Below are 22,604 nucleotides of genomic sequence, written 5' to 3'. Positions count from 1 at the left end.
CTTTAGTAGCAAAAACAATGGTATATGCACCACAGCTATACAACCCTTCAACTATTATAAACAGCAGTCATTCAATAATTGCAACTAAAACATGATGGGGATATTTAACAATGTGCAATTGCTAAAATGCTTGGTGATACTATGAGATGGCTGCATGATGCTTCTTTAGGTCAAATATCTTTTAACCATTGTTGTGACTTTAAAAAAACACCTCTTGCTGAAATCTTCAGAGAACCTCCCTGCCCAGCTTAAATGGGGTTGCACATCCAGACATAAATGCCTCAGAGGCTCAGTAACACATTCCTGGTTATAAGAAACAGCCCTATAATATTGAGTCAGACCATTAGTCTACCTAGTTCATTTGTCCACACTGACTGGCAGTGGCCTTTCAGGTTTCAGACAGGACTCTTCCAGCCCTACCTAGAGACTGAATCTCATACCTTTTTCCAGTCAAACAACGTGTTCTACTATCAAGCTATACCCCTTCCTCTTTTACATAGACTTTTTGAAGAACAAGTTTGATTTGTTCTTTAATAGGATGGCTACTACTTTCCGCAGTTGCAGTAAAGGCAATATGGAATAAAAATGAATTTTGTTGCTGGTCCTGGTTTCCAATTCAAACAGAACCCCTACACAATCACCTCTGGAGTGCATGGCATTCTTTCCAAACTTGGTTGTGAAGTGACCCTCCACGTATTATTTAAAACATGCATATGGCTGTCCTGATTCCCAGAGCAGTAGCAGGTCAAATGCTGTCATATTTCAAGAATAGGTAGAACCAAATGCTTGCCATATAGAGATACTAATTCACACAAGCAGTACCTTCATATGAGCTATGTCAGACAGAGAGCCATCACATGCCTAAATCAGCCCTACACTTGTAAGATAGAAAAGCCCAAATCTTTGAAGTAGCATCTTCAATTAAAAACTGCTACTTACAGGGAGCGCTTCAGATGCAGCTGCCAGTTATAAAGCATCCCTGCAAATAATTAAACTTCTATACAGAACAATAAAAGATACTTGAATATTTAAAGCACTTAGCATCACTCAGTTGCATTTTTAATATTTCATATATGTACCGTTAAGAGAAAGTTTTTCTTTGTCTTCAGGGCTGTCACAATAGTAAAGGTAAAGTAAAGGCAAAGGTACCCCTGCCCGTTTGGGCCAGTCTTGCCAGACTCTAGGGTTGTGCGCTCATCTCACTCTATAGGCCGGGAGCCAGCACTGTCCGCAGACACTTCCAGGTCACGTGGCCAGCGTGACAAGCTGCATCTGGCGAGCCAGCACAGCACAGCACACACGGAACGCGGTTTACCTTACCGCTGGTAAGCGGTCCCTATTTATCTACTTGCACCTGGAGGTGCTTTCGAACTGCTAGGTTGGCAGGCAATGGGACCGAACGACGGGAGCGCACCCCGCCACGGGGATTTGAACTGCCGACCATGCGATCAGCAAGCCCTAGGCGCTGAGGTTTTACCCACAGCGCCACCCGCGTCCCTCACAATAGTAGTTGGAATTAAATATAGCTGTTTAAAATACTTGCAAATGAGAAGTTGGAATTTACTGTAGAGAAACATGGATCTGCTGTTGTCTTCCACTAAATCCACATAAGATAGCCTAATGTTTCTCTTGCTTAAGATAAATGAGGCAAAGATCTGGAGGTTTGTGGCAAATCAGCCTCCCAAACCCCGCCGCTTTGCACTTGTTCCCTTGTAACTGCCTTGGTCCTGTGTTATTTCCACACCATTCTTTTGGTCTTTCATAAGTTCTGTGTTGTGTTCGGTCAGGAGTAGGTTCAACTTTGGATATAATTTTTTATAGAAAAGCAGAGTAAGAATTGATTTATACCTTCACTCCTACTAGCAGCATTCTATTGCAGAGTGCCTATTGTTGATAGCAGCCAGAAAGGGTCTTCTACCCCATCAGTAACCATGGCTACTGCAGCAACAGCAAATAGAGGCTGGCAAGGGAAGAGCTCCCCCCAAAACCACACACCCCGCAAAATAGCCTGGGCTATTTCCAAAATATAAGTTAATGAAATGGGGGGGGGGCTGTTAAGGTTTGCTCCCTGCTCTCGACAAATCACAGTAAAAGTTGCTGAGGCTGCTGGTGGAGGGAGATTTTATACATCTGTAAAATGGAATACATGTGCTGTTTTTAGGGATGCACAATTGTATCAGAGTTAAAAGCTTTTAATTGAAAAAGTGCCCTGATGATTATTCAGACAGATTAATAGATTTTTTATTTTAAAAAACCCCGCTGTAGCACCATCTTAAAGCAGGCATCACTTTCCTCATTCATATATATAAATATATACAAAGTCAGTTTTCCTGTGCTTGAGTTCCTGGGACTAAAGATTTATACAGTTTTACTGTAAAAGAAATGCAAAATAAACTTTTGAAAAACATGGAGTTAGAAGAAATAATGTTGTACGTGGAACTATTCCTGTAGTTTTGCATCAGCACGTGCAGAAGGTTCAATCCTCTGCATCTCCAGACAGGTCCGGGAGAAAAACGTGTCTGAAACCAGGGGAAGACCCTGCCAGTCAGTGTAGACTGTAGTGAGCTAGATGGATGAAATGGTCCGACTCAGTAGGCAGCTTCCAATGTTCCTATGTCCCAGCCTCCCCTTCCTGGCCCCCTCCTAGAGATAGATAATTTCTACACTCCTGCATTTGTGTTTTGTTGTTATCCACCTACAAACAATGCTATTTCTTCTTGTCCAGTTCCCACTGCGCCTTTTTATAAAGAGAAGCAGCCAAAATCACGACTAGTCGCCCTTATTTCCTCCCCTCGCTGCCCACGGTTCAACTTATTTACAGGGACAAGGGCATCTGTCTGCGGCTTTCCTAACATTGCCGGACTACAGTTCCCACCATCCACTCCGGTCTCCATACCTTTCCCTTGCGCATGCGCGGTCTCCTTGCAACGTAGACGCCCGTTACCATGGCCGCGAGGCCTCAGGACGACGCGCCGCTTTCGCCGTATCCATGGCGACGGCGAGGCCTTGTTTACGCCCGCGGTTTCTACGGCGCCGCGGAGCTGACCGGGCCGGAGGGAGAGGAAACATGACGGCGGAGCTACTCCGGGCTCTGCGTGGTGGGCCAGGGACTCGCTGTCTGTCGCTGAAGGCGCGGGGGCTACGCCGCCTGCCGCGGGGGTTGGGGAAGATGAAGGGCCTGGAGATACTGAGCTTGCGGGACAACAGCCTGCGCCGGCTGCCTCAGGATATGAAAGCTCTGGGCCGGGTGAGGCGGCCCAGCAGATCCTTTGGTCGAGGATTCTGCGCCATGGGGCTCCGTCCCTGCATCTCTGTAACCACTAGGGTTGCCACCTTTCAGCCCCACGCCCCCAGCCCTGCTCCTGTGCTTTTCTGACAGCGCCTTTCCCGCCGCGTTATTTAGCCTATGAACCTAGCATGAAAATAAAGTGGTAGGACTTTTCTTCCGTCAGCTGCTGATAAAGAGACAGTGCAAGGTGGGGGGCGGGCAGGTGGGGGGCATTTGGCAGGCTGGTCAGGACCTGCTCAAAAGCCATCCCTATAGGTCTAGGTTAAGGTTACCAGATTTTTTTCAGTGAATCAGGGGACAGTTTTCAACTTCAATGGATTCTGTATGGGGACTGATTCATAAATCGGGGGACTGTCCCTGGGAAACGGGGACGTCTGGTAACCTTAGTCTAGGTCCACAGTGGTTCCCAACCCTTTTTTGGCTATGCCCCACCTAAGCATCTCTAAAATCCTGACACCCCCCCCCCCCGGTGACATATAATTCTTCTTATTCAAAAAGTGAACTCCTATTCATGTGGAGGAAGCCTAAAAGGCCATTCACTGTTAATAACTCATTCTTGAATTGCCCCCCTTAAAAATCAAATTGCCCCCCTGTAGACCTTGTTGGGAACCACAAGTCTAGGATAAGCTGCCCAGGGCAATCACTACCTCTGTACTCAAGTGGCTTGGGATCCCCGTTCTGCATTGTGCAGCAAAGATGGGGGGGGGGACCCCTCATCTGCGGCTCTTTGTGATGTCAGGTCAGCTGAAATGGAGCGCTGCTCAAAATCTTCATTGGGGGGACAAAAAGTACAAAGCATCATCCTAGGGTTTCCAGTTGTGTTGTGGGCTTTTAAAACAAGAGGAACATGTGGTTCTTCTGTAAGTGAAATTGGGCTTGTTCCTTCTGAAAAGCCTTTTTTTAAAAAAGAGCATTTGGGAACTGTAGTGCAGCTTTCTTTGACTAATTCTGCGATTTGTCTTTGTAACAAAATTTTATGCTACGATCAAGTTTTAGATTGCTAATGGAAAGGTAAAGATGCTATAGTCTTCATGGTCATAAATAGAGGATGCAAGTGTTCAAAGATAACACTTTCAAGCTCCATTGGTTTCAGTGACAGAGATTTAAGAGCTTTTAAAAAGCTCTACTTTACCATTAGAATCAATGGGGGTTAAGGGTGCACAACATTTAACTGGACAGTGCCCTTAGTTTCTGGGTTATTTATCATATTAAATTAGGAGAGAACTGGGATCAAGTAGAAGGCATTGACTGAACAGCTGGATTGGGGGTGGAGGGAAGGGAATAGTTCTTTACATCTTTCAATCTAAGCCTTTATTTTTTATGGGTCATAAAAGTGGTTATGGAACTTTTTATGACGGACTGAAACTTGGCAGTAGTATAATTCAACCTGGGACTAATATGCACTTTTTAAAACAACATTTTAAAAATGTTCTGGGAAAACTCAAATTACTTCAAAATACTTTCACAAAGCCCCATGACTGTGGCACGAAAGTGTGTATTTTTCCACAATTGTAAAATATTTATACTTCATGCTGAAAGCAGTGTTGTTGAAAGTGCTGGCTATACCACAATACATAATTATTTTGAGTAGCACTGTGCCAGCCTCTCTTCTCGGAATGGGTGCAGTCCTATCATGCTTTCTCCTTTGGCATAATGGCATATGGTGGATTTATATGGAGAAGTATTTGGTTCTCTTTGCTTCTCCTTCCTAACTCATGTTTTGGAAGAGAAAGAGATACTTGTCTCATCATTTCAGGATGCAGTTTCTGATAGGATTCCAGGCCTACTGTTTAAAGAAGGAAAAGTTAAAATTCCTAGTGAGTGTATTCAAACTCTTGGGCACAACTAAAGCAAGTAACTTGGATGGATCAAACCTAGTTCAACCAGCTCTGTATAGCCTAACTAATTAAAATCACAGCATATTACAGACAGAAAGGAGGCTTAGTACAGAAAAGTGCTTACAGAGAAAATGGCAAAACCACATTCTGTAGCATAAGGTACACTGCAAAAGCACAGTGTGATCTGGTGAAATATGCTATTTTAAAAATAATATTGGATTTAGGGTATTTATTTTTTTAGTTTTCAAGTAAGAAAGTAAATTTAAGTAAATGCATTAAGTAAATTTGAAAGCACACAGTGCAAGTAGATAAATAGGTACTGCTCTGGCGGGAAGGTAAATGGCATTTCCGTGTGTTGCTCTGGTTCGCCAGAAGCGGCTTTGTCATGCTGGCCACATGACCCGCAAGCTGTACGCCGGCTCCCTTGGCTAGTAAAGTGAGATGAGTGCCGCAACCCCAGTTGGCCACGACTGGACCTAATGGTCAGGGATCCCTTCACCTTTACCTATTTAAGTAAATGAATACCATCTAGGCTCAGGCCATGCTTTGGGGCTTCCCATATGCATATGGTTGGCAGCTGTGAGAACAGGATGCTGGACTAATTGGGCCATTGGTTGATCCAGCAGACTCTTCATATGTGCCTGGTGTTTTGGTGAAAGAAATGATGCAAGGCTGTTTAATTAAATATTTTATTATAGTTGAAGGTACTAAATTTGGGAAATAATAATTTTGAGGAGGTTCCAGAGCAGCTGAAATACCTCAAGTCTTTGCAGACTCTTCATTTGTTTAGAAACAAGATCACCAGAATATCACCCTTAATATTTGGTAAGCTCATATCACATCCTGCTCAAAATCATTCTATTATGCAATGTATATAATGTGACATATAATATATTCTGTTGTAGAAATTCTGCTCCATAAAAACTTACAGTTGATAAATCATGTTTCTGAATCTATGCTTGTTATCTCATAAACAAGCATCATTGTATTAAATGGGACTTACTTCCAGTTTTTAATTAAAGCGCTTTTACCCAACCCTTCAGCCAATGGAGGACCCACAGATATTCATAATATGACAGCCCCTCCCCTCCTCTCTCCTCTTTTCATGTTGACAATCTGAAAGACAAGGCACAGCAGGAAAAGTCATTTAGAGGGGAAAGGATTGTAGCATCAGTGAATCAAATTGAATAAATTTGTGTATGAGCAAACCCTAATAGTTTTGGAGAAAATACACTCTTTTTAGATGATGTATACACATGTTGCAGAAGATGTTTTCTCTCTTAGAGAAAAACATTTATTCTTTTGAGATAAGGCAAATTTCTAAGATGGTGCCAGTCTTCTATGACATTTTTTAAGGAGTCTACGTTTAAATGTTTTAAATAATCTGTCTTACTAAGCATTGTAGCCCTAAATAGTCTCAGTTCCCCAAATGTACGATGTTTGTAATTAATATATATGTAACTGCATGGGCAATCAGTGAGATTTAGGCTGCTTATGACGTTGTAGCCAAGTTTACAAACCTGCTTTCTGTTCTCATTTTGTTCCCTTGCTGTCACTCTGTCCACACTGCCCTAGGAGTAACTTCCCTTTATTCAGGAGAACTTTCTTGCAAGCAACTATGTATAGAACGGGACTGTTATTGTTCCTGTTCCATACTGTGGATTATCCTATCATTGATTCCCATTTTGGGTTTCCCGTGACTCTGTCCTGTCACCTCTCTGAGCATATACTTTCTTTATCTCCTTTGGCAACACTTCATATTCCCCTTGAAACAGTGTACTGTACTTACCTAGTAACCAAATGATCACCCATGTTACATTGTTGATCAATAAAAACACACACACTGTAATGACAAAAATGGAATGCAATGGCATTAAAATGCATATTCAGGTCTATATAGATAATATATACTTTATCTTAAAACTGTCTTTTTTACAGATGGATTGCAAAATTTAGTACTTCTCAATCTGAACAACAACCAGCTTAGTTATCTTCCTCCAGAGATACAAAGGTAACTACTATAATTTTGAAGTTTTACCTAAGCTGCCTATAACATTATTTATTAGTATGAGACATAGCATTTGCCCATGTTTATCTGGGCAGAAGGTGTGATATATTCCTTAATACTGAATGGCAAAAACAATAAAATATAGCAAGTTATATGCCTTATTTTGGTTCCACACTTCACACTTTTTGGACAATAGCAGCAGAAAAAATAAAATAACACCAGTGCCCTCCCCAGTCATCCATTCTTCTTTTCTTTTGTTTCAGACTCACTAGCTGTACTAAAAATTGTTTCTGTTCTGTCCACGTTAGGATTGCAAAAGGGCTCCTATAGAAATCTTAAGCTAGATATTTAAACATAATGTTTTGTGGTATTGTACGCTTCGTAGGGTTTAGGTTCCATCCATGTCAGCAGCCATTCCTTTATTATTATATACTTATTTATACCCCACTTGTTTCCTTGATGGGAATCAAGGTAGCTTACAAATAAAAACAAGAATCACTAAAAATATAGAGAAAAACAACAATAATTAAAAACAATTAAACATTTAAATAGAAATAAAACCATAAACAGTACATATATAATTTTTTTTTATAAAACATACAAATAATTACAATAAAAACAGCACAGCACCAGCCCTTTTATTCAAAGCAGTCAATTCCCAAAAGCCTGTTCAAAGAAGGTCTTCACAATGCCAGGCCTACTTGCTCCTTTGATGATAAACAGTTACTTATTGGGCTGCTACATCTTCAGTTGATGGTGCTTAGTTACAGGGTTAACTCTTACCTATGAGAAACATAACTCTGACCTATGAATTAAAAACTACCACATTAATTTTGAGTTCTAGTGCTTTTTCTATACTTTTATTGGCAGTAAGGTGATTGAGGTACATTCACTTGATAGACTAATTAACAACTTTTAATCCTGTTTTGTATTAAAATCTGTCTAGATGCAGATGTGTAGACCAACATTCACTGGTAAACAGACAAAAGAAAAATAGAGTTGGAGGCTTGGAATTCTTTGTTCCTTTCATAGGCTTGAACATCTTGAATGCTTGAGTTTAGACAATAACCAACTGCAAAAAATTCCCAAAGAATTCTGTTATCTCCGAAAGTTGTGTGAACTCCATTTGTTCAACAATTCCATCACTGCGCTCCCTGAAGAGATTAAATACCTGAGAAAACTCAAGATCTTGATTTTGGCAAGAAATCAAATAGAAGAACTTCCTGATGTGAGTAGTGGTGTGCTTTGAAAACTGTGTTTTCTTGAGAGCAATACAAAAGTCATATGCAGTTTGTACAGGGATTAATTTTTTTAAATCATCATGTGTTGTGCAGACTGTTTATAGCCTGTTAGCACATCATGGTAAGCCATAGTTAATTGTTTACTGTGTTTGCTCTTCTCTGCTCACACTGGGAAGAAGCAAGCCACAATCCCTGACTTAGCATTACATCTGAACCAGTGATCATACTTTATTTCACTCCCAGCAAACAACAGTCAGTAAACCAAGAACTACCCTACCCATGCCTATAACTACTACTACTATTACTACTACTGCTACTACTCTGAGTAGAATTTAGTTAGCTACAACCTAGAATCTGTTATGTTTTGCTAAACTAAGAAGGTGGAGGGAATTCATATAAGCACATTATTGATATTCACCATATGGGAAATGCTCAGCCCTGAAAATACCCTAACATTACAATTAATGAAGAATTACCATGGGTGGATTAAAGGAAAATAGCTTTTGCTTTGGATGGAACCTCATCTTGCCTTTCTGCTTTGCTGCCTGCTATGCCCAGAATTGCTTCCCAAAATACCACTGTGACATTGTGTTTCTCTTCCTTTAAATCCCTCCTTTTCTTTGAAGCCTTTAGCAGAACCACCTCGTTACCATTCACTAATGAAACTAAGGGCTTGTCTACACTTCCTCTTGTCCCGCTGCTTTCCCCTTGGGGAAAACTGCTCTTTAGCGCTCAGTCAGAGCAAATGGCAATTTGGGTTTTCCCTGGTTTGCTATTTCTTCCAGTCTAAGCGGGTTTTCTCTTGGAAAGGAGTGGGGCAAGGGGAAAACCACCTGGACCCATGCCTAGTAAGCACGAGTCAAGCGGAAAACTGCTTGGACCCATGCTTTCCAGTCATGGCATTAGCGGAGGTGTGAATAAGCCCTCTGCCTAAGTAAGTGCAAATAACCTAAATACATATTTTTTTCCTATCTGTCTCACTTCTATCATCTATGTCGTCTTTTGTTACCTTCTGTATCAATTTTCAATTTGTAAATATATCCCCAGAGAGGTAAATATTCTAAATAGAGTACTTTGTTTTAATACCAACTAAAATCTAGTCCCTCTTAGAATACATTTTCAGCTTTCCCTGTATGATTTTTATTCTCCCACTTCTGACAACTGTTAATTTTTCTCCTTTCACCTCTGATGTCCGAGTCAATATAATTTACTTTAATGTTGCTAAGGCTCCTTTATCATTTTTCACTAGGGACTTTGCAAATTGAAGAGGCTTAGAGTTCTAGATGTAGCAGGAAACAATATCCAGATCTTCCCAACAGCAGTAAGTAGGACTATTAATAGATCTCTTCAATGGAATAATCTGTACATTATGAAAATTAGTAAAATGGAATATGGATACACCATAAAAAGTGATTGAGCAAAGGATGGCAATTCTAGTAACTGGAGCAGCAGGCAGGAAAGTTGCCCAATGTGAAGGGCAGTATGCCTACAGCTCTCTGGACCCCAACCCCACCCAATACAGTCATACCTCGGGTTACAGCCACTTCAGGTTGTGTTTTTTCGGGTTACGCACCCGCCGAAACCCGGAAGTACTGGAATGGGTTAAATCATGCTTTGCACATGCGCAGAAGTCCCGAATCGCAACCTGTAAATGCGCAGATGCGCCGCTGCGGGTTGCGAACACTGAAGGTTGCGAACGTGCATCCCACACAGATCACGTTCGCAACCCGAGCATCCACTGTATATAAAGAAATGCTTATTGCATGCTGCAATAATATCAGCAAACACCTGAGGGCAGCACTACATAATGTCACACTGCTCAACTCAGTTTTTTACTAATACAGAAAAGCCAACTGGAAAAGTTCACCCGTAGAAAATAATTTTCTTGAACGTTTGAATGTTCAGTCTTTGCATATGGTTTCACAATATTCCAGTTTATCTGACCAACAGCCTTTAACCACAGAGTGATTTCCTACTGCAGGTACATTACATGGCAAACTGTTTTTCTTTTTCTTTTTCGCAACTACAACTGTGTTTGCTGCTGAAGCATGGACAGCATCCCCTTGTGCTCATGTGTGTTTCAAATATTTGTGTACCTGAATATATCATGGCATTGTTGCAGAAAGCACTCGTTTGATACCAGCATTAAATGTATTTGATGTGTAATGCAAAGAGCTGCCATTAGACATTAATGACTCAGGTTCCCTACCAAAAATGACCCTAATATGAGGTAGTGTGTGGTAGTTGCCTAAGGCAAGAGATAATAGGTTCCATTAAATTTTAGTAGAGTGGAAGGTAGAGGTCTGGCCTATAGGGCACAATCCAGGAAAGGGCTTTCTAAGCAACATCAAGATGAACAGGAATGTGAAATCTGCAACATCCATTCTTTTCAGCTAGGCTTGTACAGGAGAACCTTCTGTTATTTAGTGTGAAGAAGCGGGCACCATTTGTGTTTCCTGCTTTGGTCCAGGCCTGTTTCTTTACGTTAGCAATCTCTACCCTGTTGTGTGAAGCAGTGAATTTAACATATTCTGTACTATACAGTGGTACCCCGCAAGACGAATGCCTCGCAAGACGGAAAACCCGCAAGACGAAAGGGTTTTCTGTTTTGGAGGCGCTTCGCAAGATGAATTTCCCTATGGGCTTGCTTCGCAAGACGAAAGCCCATAGGGAAATCTCCGGGGACCTGTTTTAAATTGCTGGCGGTTGGGAGCAAAGACTTTCGCCCACAGCCGGCTTTCAGAAGAGGTCCTGGACCTCTTCTGAAGGCCGGCGGGGGGCAAAAGTCTTTGCTCCCCCCGCCTGCCTTCCCGGGACAGCAGAGAAGTCTCCGCTGCCCCGGGCGATCTTAAAATGCTGGCAGGCGGGAGCGAAGCGTTCGCTGCCGACCCCCAGCATTTTAAAATCTCCCCGGGACAGCGGAGGCTTCGCTCCCGCCCGCCCGCCAGCATTTTAAAATCACCCCGGGACAGCAGGGGCTTTTAAAATGCTGGCGGTCGGCAGCAAAGCCCTCCTGTCCCCGAGCTTGCGGGGCGGGAGGTGGGAAGAAGGGCTTTTCTTCCCACCACCAGCCTTCAGAACAGCCTTCTGAAGGCTGGCGGTGGGAAGAAAAGCCCTTGTCCCCCCCCCCCAGCCTTCAGAAGAGGTTGGGGGACAGACTGTCCCCGGACCTGGTCTGAAGGCGGTTTCCCTAGGAACGCATTAATTGATTTTCAATGCATTCCTATGGGAAACCGTGCTTCGCAAGACGAAAAACTCGCAAGAAGAAAAAACTTGCGGAACGAATTAATTTCGTCTTGCGAGGCACCACTGTATGTACTATTCCCGGTGGAAATAGAAGAGTAGCATGGTGCAAGTCATGTGCAGTTTCAGGGGTGTCGAGGCAAACTGAGTCATTCATAGTGGAACTATTACAAACGATACTGCTAGCAAAATAGAAAATGCATCTTTAACTAGCAACAAACAACTACTGAAGAAGACCAGAAGCCATCTGTAAGCATAAGAAAGCCTGTATTTAGGAATTCAGTTTCTGAAACTTGTTTGAAGAGATACCCATCTAAGAATTCAAGTAATCAACTTCAAATTCAAGATATAGCATTTAAATATAAAGTTTGATTAGGTATGATTTGTTAGCAGTACTTTTCTAAAGGGTTCTTTTTGTGGTATTTGCTTTATCTACTTCTTTTGATGAGTTTATCATTCATAATGGAAGCCACTATCCTTCCACTTGTTAGAAGTGGCTTTCTAGTCTTCCACCTGACATCTGTGATGGACACAATAAATTCATCTCTTCCATTTGAGAGCACAGTAGAAAATGCTTTACTGAGGAACTAGTGTTCTCATATGCATACATTATACTTTTACATGTGCAAAGGCCCTTTTCTAGATTATTTTGGCTGTACTTTAAAAATTTTCAGAAGGAAAATATTCAAAAAATTATGAAACTCCAAACAAGCATGTTATCAAACCAAATAGATTTTGGAACTAGAACGCCTTCTTGCACCTATCATTTTACATGTACTAGAATTATGTAAATTAAAAGAAACGAAAGGTTGCAAGTATTCTGTAATGTAAACAGTGCGTATATTGGCATGAAAATATGGCTCTTTTGAGCTATAAAACTCACATAATGGGGGTGGGGGGAATGTAAAGTTTGTCTGTGAGCCAATTTGCATTTGGGCAGAAATAAAGGATTCATTTTTTAAAAGGGTATTTGCAGCCAAACAGACCTAGATTTAGAAAAGAATTGAGTATTTCTCCCAATGGAAAAAGAATTGGCACTATCCACACACAGCTGAGTACATCTAGCTTTTGAAAGGTGGTCTTGAGACTCTAACTTTACATGTGTGCATTAAGATGCAGTTAGCCCCTAAGCCATTTTAAGAGGCAGAGTTAAGCACCTCAATATTCTAGCATTTAAATAAGGGATTTGAAAGTGTTGAACATGTCAGTTTTATGGATATTTGCTCTGAAGTAACATTTTTTTAGTTCAATGCAACTTCCTTCTCCCAAGTAAGTATGCGTAGAAAAATTCCTTAGAACCATGTCAATACTGTTTAATTGTGTTACTTTAAAAAATATTTAGAGAGTTCTTATCACACAACTGCCCAGATTATAATTATTGAAGAATTGCGCTTGTTGCAACAGTTAACTGCCATTTATGCTTTGCTGAAAATGCAAACAAATACCTAGCCTTCTATATCCTGCTGAGCCTTTTAAACAATTGTTGGTATAATCGACCTAAATTTAAGCACTTTTAAGTCCCACTGTTTTCAGTGTTAGCACATTTAAAAACTTTTCCATTGAAATCAATGGGCTTTAAGAGTTTTAACTTTGGCTGGATTAATAAATATCTGCTAAATTCATTGTCATGAACAGCTAGTAGTCATTTTTTATGTGGAACCTGTGCTAGCTATAGAACTCAAGAGTTCCAAACTTACTGATCTGTTCTTCACTATATTTTATGAGAATGAAATCATCTTTTGACGTTTCTTGTAAAGGAGATTTTGGATTACACCTCAGAGATTCTGTCATAGTTATAATTTGAAAAAAAAGCTGTAAGAAAGTGATATATTTTTATGGTGATTGCTACAAACTATGTGACCCAGAATGTAATTGCCTATTCACTCATCTTGCCCTGGAGGTATGAACTTTTTAATGTCACAAAATCTCAAGCTTTCATTTGTGGAAAGACAATAAAAGGTTTTACAGATATACCAGCTGCACAGAATCCTCTCTCTGTGTTTATACATTTAATACAGGTGTTCTCAGTAAGTCAGGGTCTTCTAGCTTTGCTTACATTTAGTAGTTGCTTATATAATATCAGCAGAATTGCTATCTATCGATTTACCTATCTTGGTATGCTCTGTCTAATAAAACATTAGAGTTAGATAAGCTTAGGTTGTTTCATAAAACCACATAGTATCAAATTAAGCTAAATGCAATATTATTAAGCAAATTTCTATTATGTGCTTCCTCTCAAAGGAGCCCACTTAATATTTGCTTATGTAGCATAAGAACTTGTGATTTTAAATTTTTTTTACTGATTTGTCATTGGAAAGTATTCATAGACCAGAATGTGTATAAGAGGAATAGTAATCATTACAGAAGGAACAAAGAATCAGTACCATTTATTTCAAAATGGTTTGTAAATTACTTAGAGAAATTTCATCAAACCTTCTTTTGTGGTAAGGTGAGGGTCAAGCTAGGTGCAGAACAACACAATGCTAAGTAGGCTCAGGTGGGATGCAAGCTGAGGTGAGGCAAGGCTCAGTCTGAAAGCAGAGGAAGGCAAGGTGAAGTTCAGGCTGGATGTGAATCTCAGACTGTGTTATAGGATACCGCTTCAGCAACAAAACCAACTGTGGTAGCAGCTAGATCCCAGTTGTTAGCCCTGTTGGTACAGCAGAGCTTTCCAAACTTTCCAAACTTTCCCCTGTTTGTGACACACTTTTTAGACATGCATCATTTTGTGACACAGTAATTCAGGTTTACTAGCAAACCAGAGGTTAAACTAACCCCTTTCCAGCCCTGGGAGGAGCATGGGGAGCAGTCACATGACACACCTACACACTGCAGCTGACACTAACATGTCATGACACACAGTTTGGAAAGCTCTGCTGTAGAGGAAGGTACTTCTTCTGTTGAAGGGTACCACCTGCTATAGTAATGTCCTGCTGCAATTAAGCAAAGGAGCCTCTGGTCTCTCTGGGACCTTCAACAATGGAGTCCTCTGTGGACAGCAGTGCTTAATTTTTGGACTGGAGGGGCACCAGCTGCAGAACCCTCTGGTGCTTACTATTTTTTTTTAAAAAAAGATGCAAGATTAATCAATAAATTGAACATGAAATAGTTTGGCCCTTACAGGGACTTTCTTCCAAGTCAGTATGCCTATTTTTGCAGCTGCAATCAAAGTCTAATACTAAAGCAGCCAGCAGTATCAACATGCCAAGCTGGAGATCTCATGGGATAGATGCTCCTGTCTGACCTCTCTTTAGAATAAGGGTGGCTAACCCATGACCTGAATTTGATCTGCCAAGCTACAGGAAGTTGCCTGCAACTTTTATCTGATCAGGAGATAAGACACCCTGCCTTCTCATTGGAAATGACATTTGGTAAACATTTTGTTGAAAGTATTGATGTTTCCTGTATTTCTTGTGTTATTTAAACAGATGGAAGATCTTGAACTGGAGGAACTTTATTGTGAAAGTAATCCATTGCTTCAGAAACATCCAGTTAGTGCCATACAAGAGGAGGACATTTTGACTCTTAAGGTTACTGGAGAAAACTTTTCAAAATTGTAGATAACAATGGACTAACTTAAGTCCATAGATTTTAGTGGGTCATCTCTGGGTATGACTTAATTGAATACTACCCTATAGCTTAAAAATGACTTTTTTCAGATTTCAGAGTAATCCAAATCCTTCATTCAAACCATTCTAAATAACCATTCTGTATTCCAAGAGATAGTTTTACTTACTAAAAATGATCCTTAGTCTGGTGGATAGAATTTGAAATTAAGTTAATTAAAGTTTCAGGATTTTGATAAATTGTAGTGATTTATTGGAAAATAATAATAGATGCTATGGTGGAAGCCAACCACTTTCCAACAGTATTTAAGTACAGAGAAAAAAAAGTTAATAGTAGCTGTTTCTACCCGTTCCTTTTAAAGAGCACAAACACTGAATGAACACTGTTTCTGCCCCATCCTTTTAAAGAGCAAAATGTTAGTGAAACCTATGCAACTCTCCAAAGATTGAAAAATGCTGAAATACATGGGGAAGATATTTAAAATCACATACAAGAGCACAGTTCTATATAACAGCCACAAAAAAAGCACTGAAAGGCACAGGACTGTAACAACAGTATATTAATGAGAAGAAGTTTTCAATAAGGTAGACAAAGTGTATCTTTCATGAAGACTTACAAAGAACCATATAGTACAAAAGTAATTCTTATTGCATTGAAGGATGCTCTAAGCAGCTGAAAGCAGACCAGCTTCTTGATAAGGTCTGGTTTTGACTCTTCCCCAGATGATAGCACCTCAAAAACATTTCAAGGCCCTGAGTGTGGCGAGTATTGGGACAATGTCTTAGCTTAATGCCTAGCCATGTGTCTTGGAGCTCTGCTGTGAACTTCTGAACTAACCTGTAGTCTGATAGGTGTTTGGGCGTTGTAGTGAATTTTGGAATAAAGCCTGAGAATTTGAGCACCACATCCACAAGTGGGTCTGTGAAAAAATGTTTCTGTGAAAGGCTGCAAATGTACTTGATGGCTATGTATATTGTGTATTGTGTGGCTTCAGCAAACTGTATCTCAATTGCTATAAATACACTAGCTTTTCTCTTACAGTGAGCCATTTTATATTCCCATAGGATTCTATGGCTACTCTTTTTGGTTCTGTTTGAGTTAATGATTTTGCAATGAGTAATAAGTTAAAAGCCAACTTGGTTTTTTAAAGACCTTAACACAAATCTAATTTTTAAAGAAAAAACACAAATTATTTCCAAATTCTACAAAATTAACCTCCTTGGGGTGGGACCTGCATATATCTTTTTGGAAAGAGCTCAGCGAATCATTCATAATTACAAAATAAGTATTTTTGCTGGGGAAAAAAGCAGAATGGAGCAATCAGAGCATTTTCAGGACATCTTTGACAAAAAAGATTAGCTATTTCAGTATTAATTTGAGGTTAGAATTGAATTCTCGCTCAAATTGTAAAATAACAGATTCATTTGGAAGCTTTAAAATTGATTGCATTTTGTAAATAGTTATACAAATAGCACTGAATTCTTTAACTGGCTGTCTGTGGGTAGAAAAGTCTAGCATGCTTCATGAAATCAATAAACACTCTGTCAGGAAAAAGGAACATGTTCAGATAGGAATACAGGGAGTTACCATCTAGTATTGTCCACACTGGCTGGCAACAGCTCCCTCCTCCAAGTTCCATCAACAGACACTGATTGAAAAACGTCCTTCCTGGAGCTAGATTTGAGTGTGGCACCTGATTTATCCTTTACAATAAATTAACAGTGCCTCATGGTTACCGCACGTCTGGAGACAGAGAGAACAACTCTTTTACTCCTATCAGGCAGAGCCTTTTGCAAACAGAGCTATGCAACTTGGGGTAAAAGGCTACAAGGCCCATCTGGATAAGAGATTATTAAAATATGGAGCCATATGCTCACAGAGTCTCCTGCTAAGTGTCCAGGGTTAAAAGCATTCACTTTGAGGTTCTCTTGCAAGTCTTTTGAATAATATAAGCTATTCTGTCTTTTTAATCATACAGGAACTAACAGCAAGATTTATTCTTGATCAACTGGAAAAGAAAAACTTTAATTTACACAGAGCGCTAAAGCAGAACTTAAATGCGCAGAAGATGCTTGCCCATAAACAAGTATGTGCTCAGTGCAGACGTGGCTTTCTGGGCATGTGGCTAGAATGTGTACAGTTCGTGGATATAAGACAGGTAATTTTTCCTGAATCATGTATTATTTAAAGCTGGATTCATTGCATATCCAGACTTTTGCTCGGTTCTGCTGCGGCATGTTTCCCACGAGCACCTTCAAAATCTATTGTTTCCTTTCTGCGCGTGTGCATTAAAAAATATTGGGTCCCAGTTATAAGGAGAATACTTCTGGTTCAGCATTTGGTTTCCATCAGTGGCCAGCCATCTCCTATCTAAACTATCTCAGCTTTCTCTGTTTTTTAATACCACTTCTGCTGTTATTTATTAATTCGCTTATCTGTAATCTCGTGTTTTCTTTGATTGCATTCCATTTGTTTATGTAATTCGCATCCCGCACCCCCGTCCTTCAGAGACACATTTCAGCCTCACAAGCTCATGACAGTGGCCCCTGAACCTGATCTGGCAATTAGGTGAGGCCTAGGCAGGGTCAGTGGCTTAAATGTGCCACACAGAACTTGAGGGTTTAAATGTGCCACACAGAACTTGAGGGTTACTTTTCTCATACAGCATCCTTCTACTACATCTCAAGCCAAGATTTGTAAGTCCAGGTGTTATACCAAAGCAGCTGCAAATAATCAGTTCTTGGTTTGGAGGCTATTCAGAAACCCTGGTTTGTCGAGTGTTGTTGTTTTAGATAGCATAAAAACCACAGGTCTGAACCATCTGTGGCTGTTAGCATGGGGTATACAACTCAGTACCTCCTATTGTGCACATGCAAGTGTCAGTAGAAAGATGTCGCCTTATATGGGAACCATAACTTGATAGTGCCCGCTGGCAGTTCCACTACCATGGTGAAAGGGTCACTAGGGAGAGGACACACAGATTACGCCCCCCCCCCCACCAAAGACTGCTAGGATTAATCTCTGGACTAAAGGAGGACATAAGATCATGGAAGCTCAGACAGAATCTCTACATAAAATATTATGTTTCATAATAGAATCAATATTTCTCCTGGGTAAGGTCTCTGAAAGGACACTGCATGATGCCCTTTCTTGAGGCTTGTGCTGAAGTGGCAAATCTGACACTGTTTCCTAACACCTCATCAACAGGGTATAACATCTTGATTTTCAGTTTCACCGTCCTGCTCCTCCAATTACTAATTTTGAATGCCATCCAGTAAATTAGCTTTCCCTTGACTCCTGCTGGCCCATTTCCCCACCAGATTACATAGCGCTGGATTGTTCTTCTCACAGATGTAAAAATTCTGCTGCCTTTCTATTTAGAGATAAATGTGCGAGGGCAACTATAGCTCTGACACAAATGTTATTAATTTTAAACATCATTTCAGCCAGCTCTTTGTTGTTCATTTTGTCTGAGCAAATCTGAATGTAAGGGTTGACTGTGTTGTGTCAGAGAGGTTCATGAGGACGCCTACATCGCTACAATTTATAAAAATGAATATGCTCTGTAAAATACACCAACAGTTATGCTGTTATATTTTCCCCTTTCTTTTTAAAAGCGAATGAAGACTAGCAGGAACTTGGAGCTCTTACCTGTCAAGGCACTTCTGTGCTCATACAAATGCTTTAATCACAGCGGCCACGAACTCTTTGGGATTGCTGTACCCTAGAGCAAGCAATAAACCCAGGATCTCACCCAGCTGGCAAGTTGCAACTATTTGTGACACTCTTAAGAACGGAAACAGAACACAGCATTTTGTGCTATATCCATATTCAATGTGAAATACACAGTTGTGCTGGAACAATGGTGGCAGAGAAGTGATTTAGTGGTGGGCAGGAATTATTTCCTACAGCTGTACAGTTGGTGTGTTTTGGCAGCCTTGACTCTCCTTCTGAAAATGGATGAAGTTAATGGCATTGTTTAACAGTGAGGTAAAAGTTTTATAATGTAAACTCTAACTAGCCTAGGTTACTGTGGTTTCTTTTGGCTTCTCTGTTATGATCCATGCACCTTAATCTGAAATTCTGATAAGTGTTTCTCCCCCCCTGAAGATTTAGGGTCAGACCTTAAAACTGCAAAAGAACACTTTTAACGTGTGTCCAGTGATTACGTAGTGCTTGATTTCCATTATAAATCCTGTTTTCTAGAAGTTTATAACTTGGCTTTAACATTTGGCATGCATAATTTTCAACACAGAAGAAAATGTGTTGGAGCGTTTTTAAAAAGAAAGGGAATTGGTACATATTAAGAAGGATTTCTTTGCTCATAGGAACTTTGATTATAAGAAAGCTGTGTATCCTGGCAACCTTTGGAAAAAAGAACATTCCATGGAGAAGCAAGCAGTTTGATAGGACGTTCACATGCTTGCTTGCTTTTCCACTCTTATTTCTTTGCATGTTTTATCTTCAGTGTTTCCAGTGCTATTTTACTAGAAAACTCGCCTTGTTCTCTTATAATGGCAAAGGCGCCCACCTGAGAGGTGCCGGAACTGAAAAAAGTATTTCTATGCTGCAATTCCTCCTGATTTGCAATTTGCATTCTCATCTCATGTAATTAATTGCAGTGCTACAGAAAACAGGGCTGATTCTTAAACCTGATCCTAAATTTAAGCATGTGGATTGACTTTACTGTTTACATACAGAGATCATTCGTGTTCTGATCTAAACAAAGAAAGATGTATTTAAATTTGAAATAGTAAGTAGAACCATGTACTTCCCTAAATTGCAGATATTTTGTATACGACTGCCCCCCCCCTTTTTAAAGAGAAAGCATTCTATGTAACGCAGTGACTTGGAAATCAAGCGAAACTCGAGTTCCTAGAATGAAACTAGTGACCACATTCAAGACAGCATTCAGCATTTCAAGTGTAAGCCCCAGCTTAGCACACCGCTCATTTTCAAGAAAGCTGTAAAAATGTGTTTTCTGTCTTGAAGATTGAGACATCAGAATGAAAGCTGATGTCAGCATCTAGAATACCGTTCAGTTTTTCAAGTACAGGCCCCAGCTTGCACCCCCCCCTCCCTTGACAAAGGTCAAGGGTGTGCAAAATAGATTAGAATCAGCAGGGCTTTTTTCAGATGGAACTTGCCAGTTCCAGCACCTCTCAGGTGGGCAACATTGCCATTATAAGAGAGGTTCTCTTTTTCTAGAAAAATAGCACTGAAACAGATGTCTGAAGTGGAGACTCTCAAACACAGTTCTTCACTAGTGCATAATGATTTCAAAATGTAATTGCATTTGTCAAGTGATAGTTACATAGAAACAGCACTTCTTAGGCAGTATGTTTTAGCTTACAATATGGGGAAGAATAAAGACCCTGTTTAAAATATTTATTGGTACACGGTATTATCTGAAAACGCATCTGATACTTGCTTTTTCTGAACAAAGTTATAGTGAGCAAAAGGATTCAAAAAAGGTCTATTGATTCAACTGTCAAATAAATAGTACACTTTAGTAAAAGCAATGTGACCAAAAAGGCATTTGACGTTTTATTCAAGTGGAAAAACTCTTCAGATTTATCCTAAGGATGAATGAATGGTTGAAATCAGTGGTGCTTTAGTTGCAATACATTTATCTCATTGATTGCCGCATCACTTGAGTACAGGTATCAGATTCAGAGTTAGTTAGCTTGAAAAGGTATGTGAAGGAACCCCAGCCCTAGAAGCAAGTGTCTACATTTTGCAACTTGCCATAATATTTTGTTCCACAAAGAAGATGTCTGTGCCAAATACTTTTCCGGCTTATCCTTGCTGAGATACCATGAAAGCTCATGACATCCTTTTCAGTTACATAAGGAGCGGTGCTTGTGTTTTTTTAATCCACCCTTTTGCAACAGACCAGAAACAACTTGAGAAGAACTTTCACATTTGTTTACATTTACTTGAGTTCTTCAGTGGCTCTCTTACGTAATCATTCTTAACGGAAACTAAATTAGTGTAGCATAAAATGCAACAAATGTATCATCCAAGCATTTATAAAGAAAATGAAATACCATTATGAGATATCACTAGAAAATGACTCTTTTCTTGTCCAGGCTTAATTCTTTCATGGGTCAATTTTATTTTTATGAAAAATTAAATATTTGGCAGCTTGACTCTGTGTATTCAGAGTTACAGAACATACTGGATTGCTTTCATTCCTAATGCAATGAGAGAAACAACAACTGCAGTGGCAGTGAGAGTGCTGTTTTCAAAGTACTGAACATGTGTTGTTGAAGTAAAGGTGCCTTCCCCCTAAAGGACTGGAAGACTTGGAAGAAATAATTCATAAGCAGCTGTCATTGGTATGGCCTAGTATAATTATCTGAGATACAACACAATAATTTTGTATTTGCTTAAGGTATGGTGGAATCCTCTATGCAAAAGTTGTGTTTGGTCGTAATATAAGGTTTATAAGATACACACAAACTGCTTTCAGTGGTTTGCCATAAAGAACTTCCTCAGATAACTGTGTTAATAGGAAAGATTTGTAGACATTATTTGGACTACCTAAGGTATTTTGCAGCACAATCCTAAATGTCCCTACTCAGAACTAAGTTTCTGTGAATTCAGTGGCACTTACAGATAAGTAAGAATAGGACTGCAGCTCTACTGACATAAATGTTCATCTTTTGGACATCCCAGCATGGGCTTCTCTCAGACCTTTTACTTGTTGAGCATGAAGGATGAAGACAGTTTCTGAGCATATCTGAATCCATTTAGAAGCTTCTGTACAAGCAGACTTGTGACAAGCAAACTTCCTGATTACACAGAGGCTTCTAAGTGCGTTCAGTCGAATGCATAAGAATCTGAGGGTCCTGCACATGCCTGCATTAAACAAAATAAGCACATGTTTAGGGCATAAAGAGAAGGGGGACACACAGGAATTTTCAATTGTTGGATTCACCATGGGACATATGGTGCAGCTGAACAAAAATAACCATTATTTATACAAATATACAAAAATAAACATTATTTTCCATCTTACTGAAGGTTTTGTTTCATTTCAAAAAATAAAGTTTCATTTTACACTTTATTACTGTTTATATTCCAAATTAGATATATATGGGGGCACCAAAATCTTTTAAGTGCTTAGGGCCTCTGAAGGTCTTAATCCAGCCCTGATGCCCCCTACACATTTTTAACTTTTTCATGTTCAGGCAAATGTCTGAGGGGGATTATTGTAGTAAAATATCAACATAAAAGAGATCCCCAAAGGCTATGGTTGTAAGTGCCACATTGACCATTCCACATTGCGGCTGCTGCATAAAGAGATTAAAGTGTTTTCTATAGACATTTGCAATACTAATTGTAGAACTATTCTCTGATTAGCCACCAGTTCACCATTCAAGAGATTTTTCTGTCTCAAGTGACACACTAAC

The 22,604-nt window shown here is 39.9% G+C and overlaps 1 protein-coding gene across 2 annotated transcripts; it reads left to right on the top strand.

Moving 5' to 3' along the window:
- The first annotated feature begins 2,945 nt into the window (after nucleotides 1–2,945).
- On the top strand, nucleotides 2,946–20,573 carry LRRC69 (leucine rich repeat containing 69). Of its 2 annotated transcripts, XM_083517377.1 has the most exons (8): nucleotides 2,950–3,247; nucleotides 5,826–5,952; nucleotides 7,066–7,138; nucleotides 8,168–8,363; nucleotides 9,626–9,697; nucleotides 15,048–15,149; nucleotides 17,165–17,344; nucleotides 18,804–20,573. In XM_083517377.1, exons 1-8 carry the CDS (start codon nucleotides 2,990–2,992, stop codon nucleotides 18,912–18,914), a joined length of 1,119 nt encoding a protein of 372 aa, XP_083373503.1. In that variant the 5' UTR covers nucleotides 2,950–2,989; the 3' UTR covers nucleotides 18,915–20,573. The 2 variants fall into 2 exon arrangements, with proteins under 2 accessions (XP_083373504.1, XP_083373503.1); XM_083517378.1 differs by lacking the exon at nucleotides 9,626–9,697 and having other exon boundaries at nucleotides 2,946–3,247.
- Nucleotides 20,574–22,604: the final 2,031 nt, after the last annotated feature.

Source organism: Podarcis liolepis, assembly GCF_965112155.1.
Source record: "Podarcis liolepis genome assembly, chromosome: 8".
NCBI classification, from domain to species: domain Eukaryota; kingdom Metazoa; phylum Chordata; class Lepidosauria; order Squamata; family Lacertidae; genus Podarcis; species Podarcis liolepis.
The sequence above is the reverse complement of the archived record's forward strand: the minus strand, read 5'-3'. Positions and strand labels throughout refer to the sequence as shown.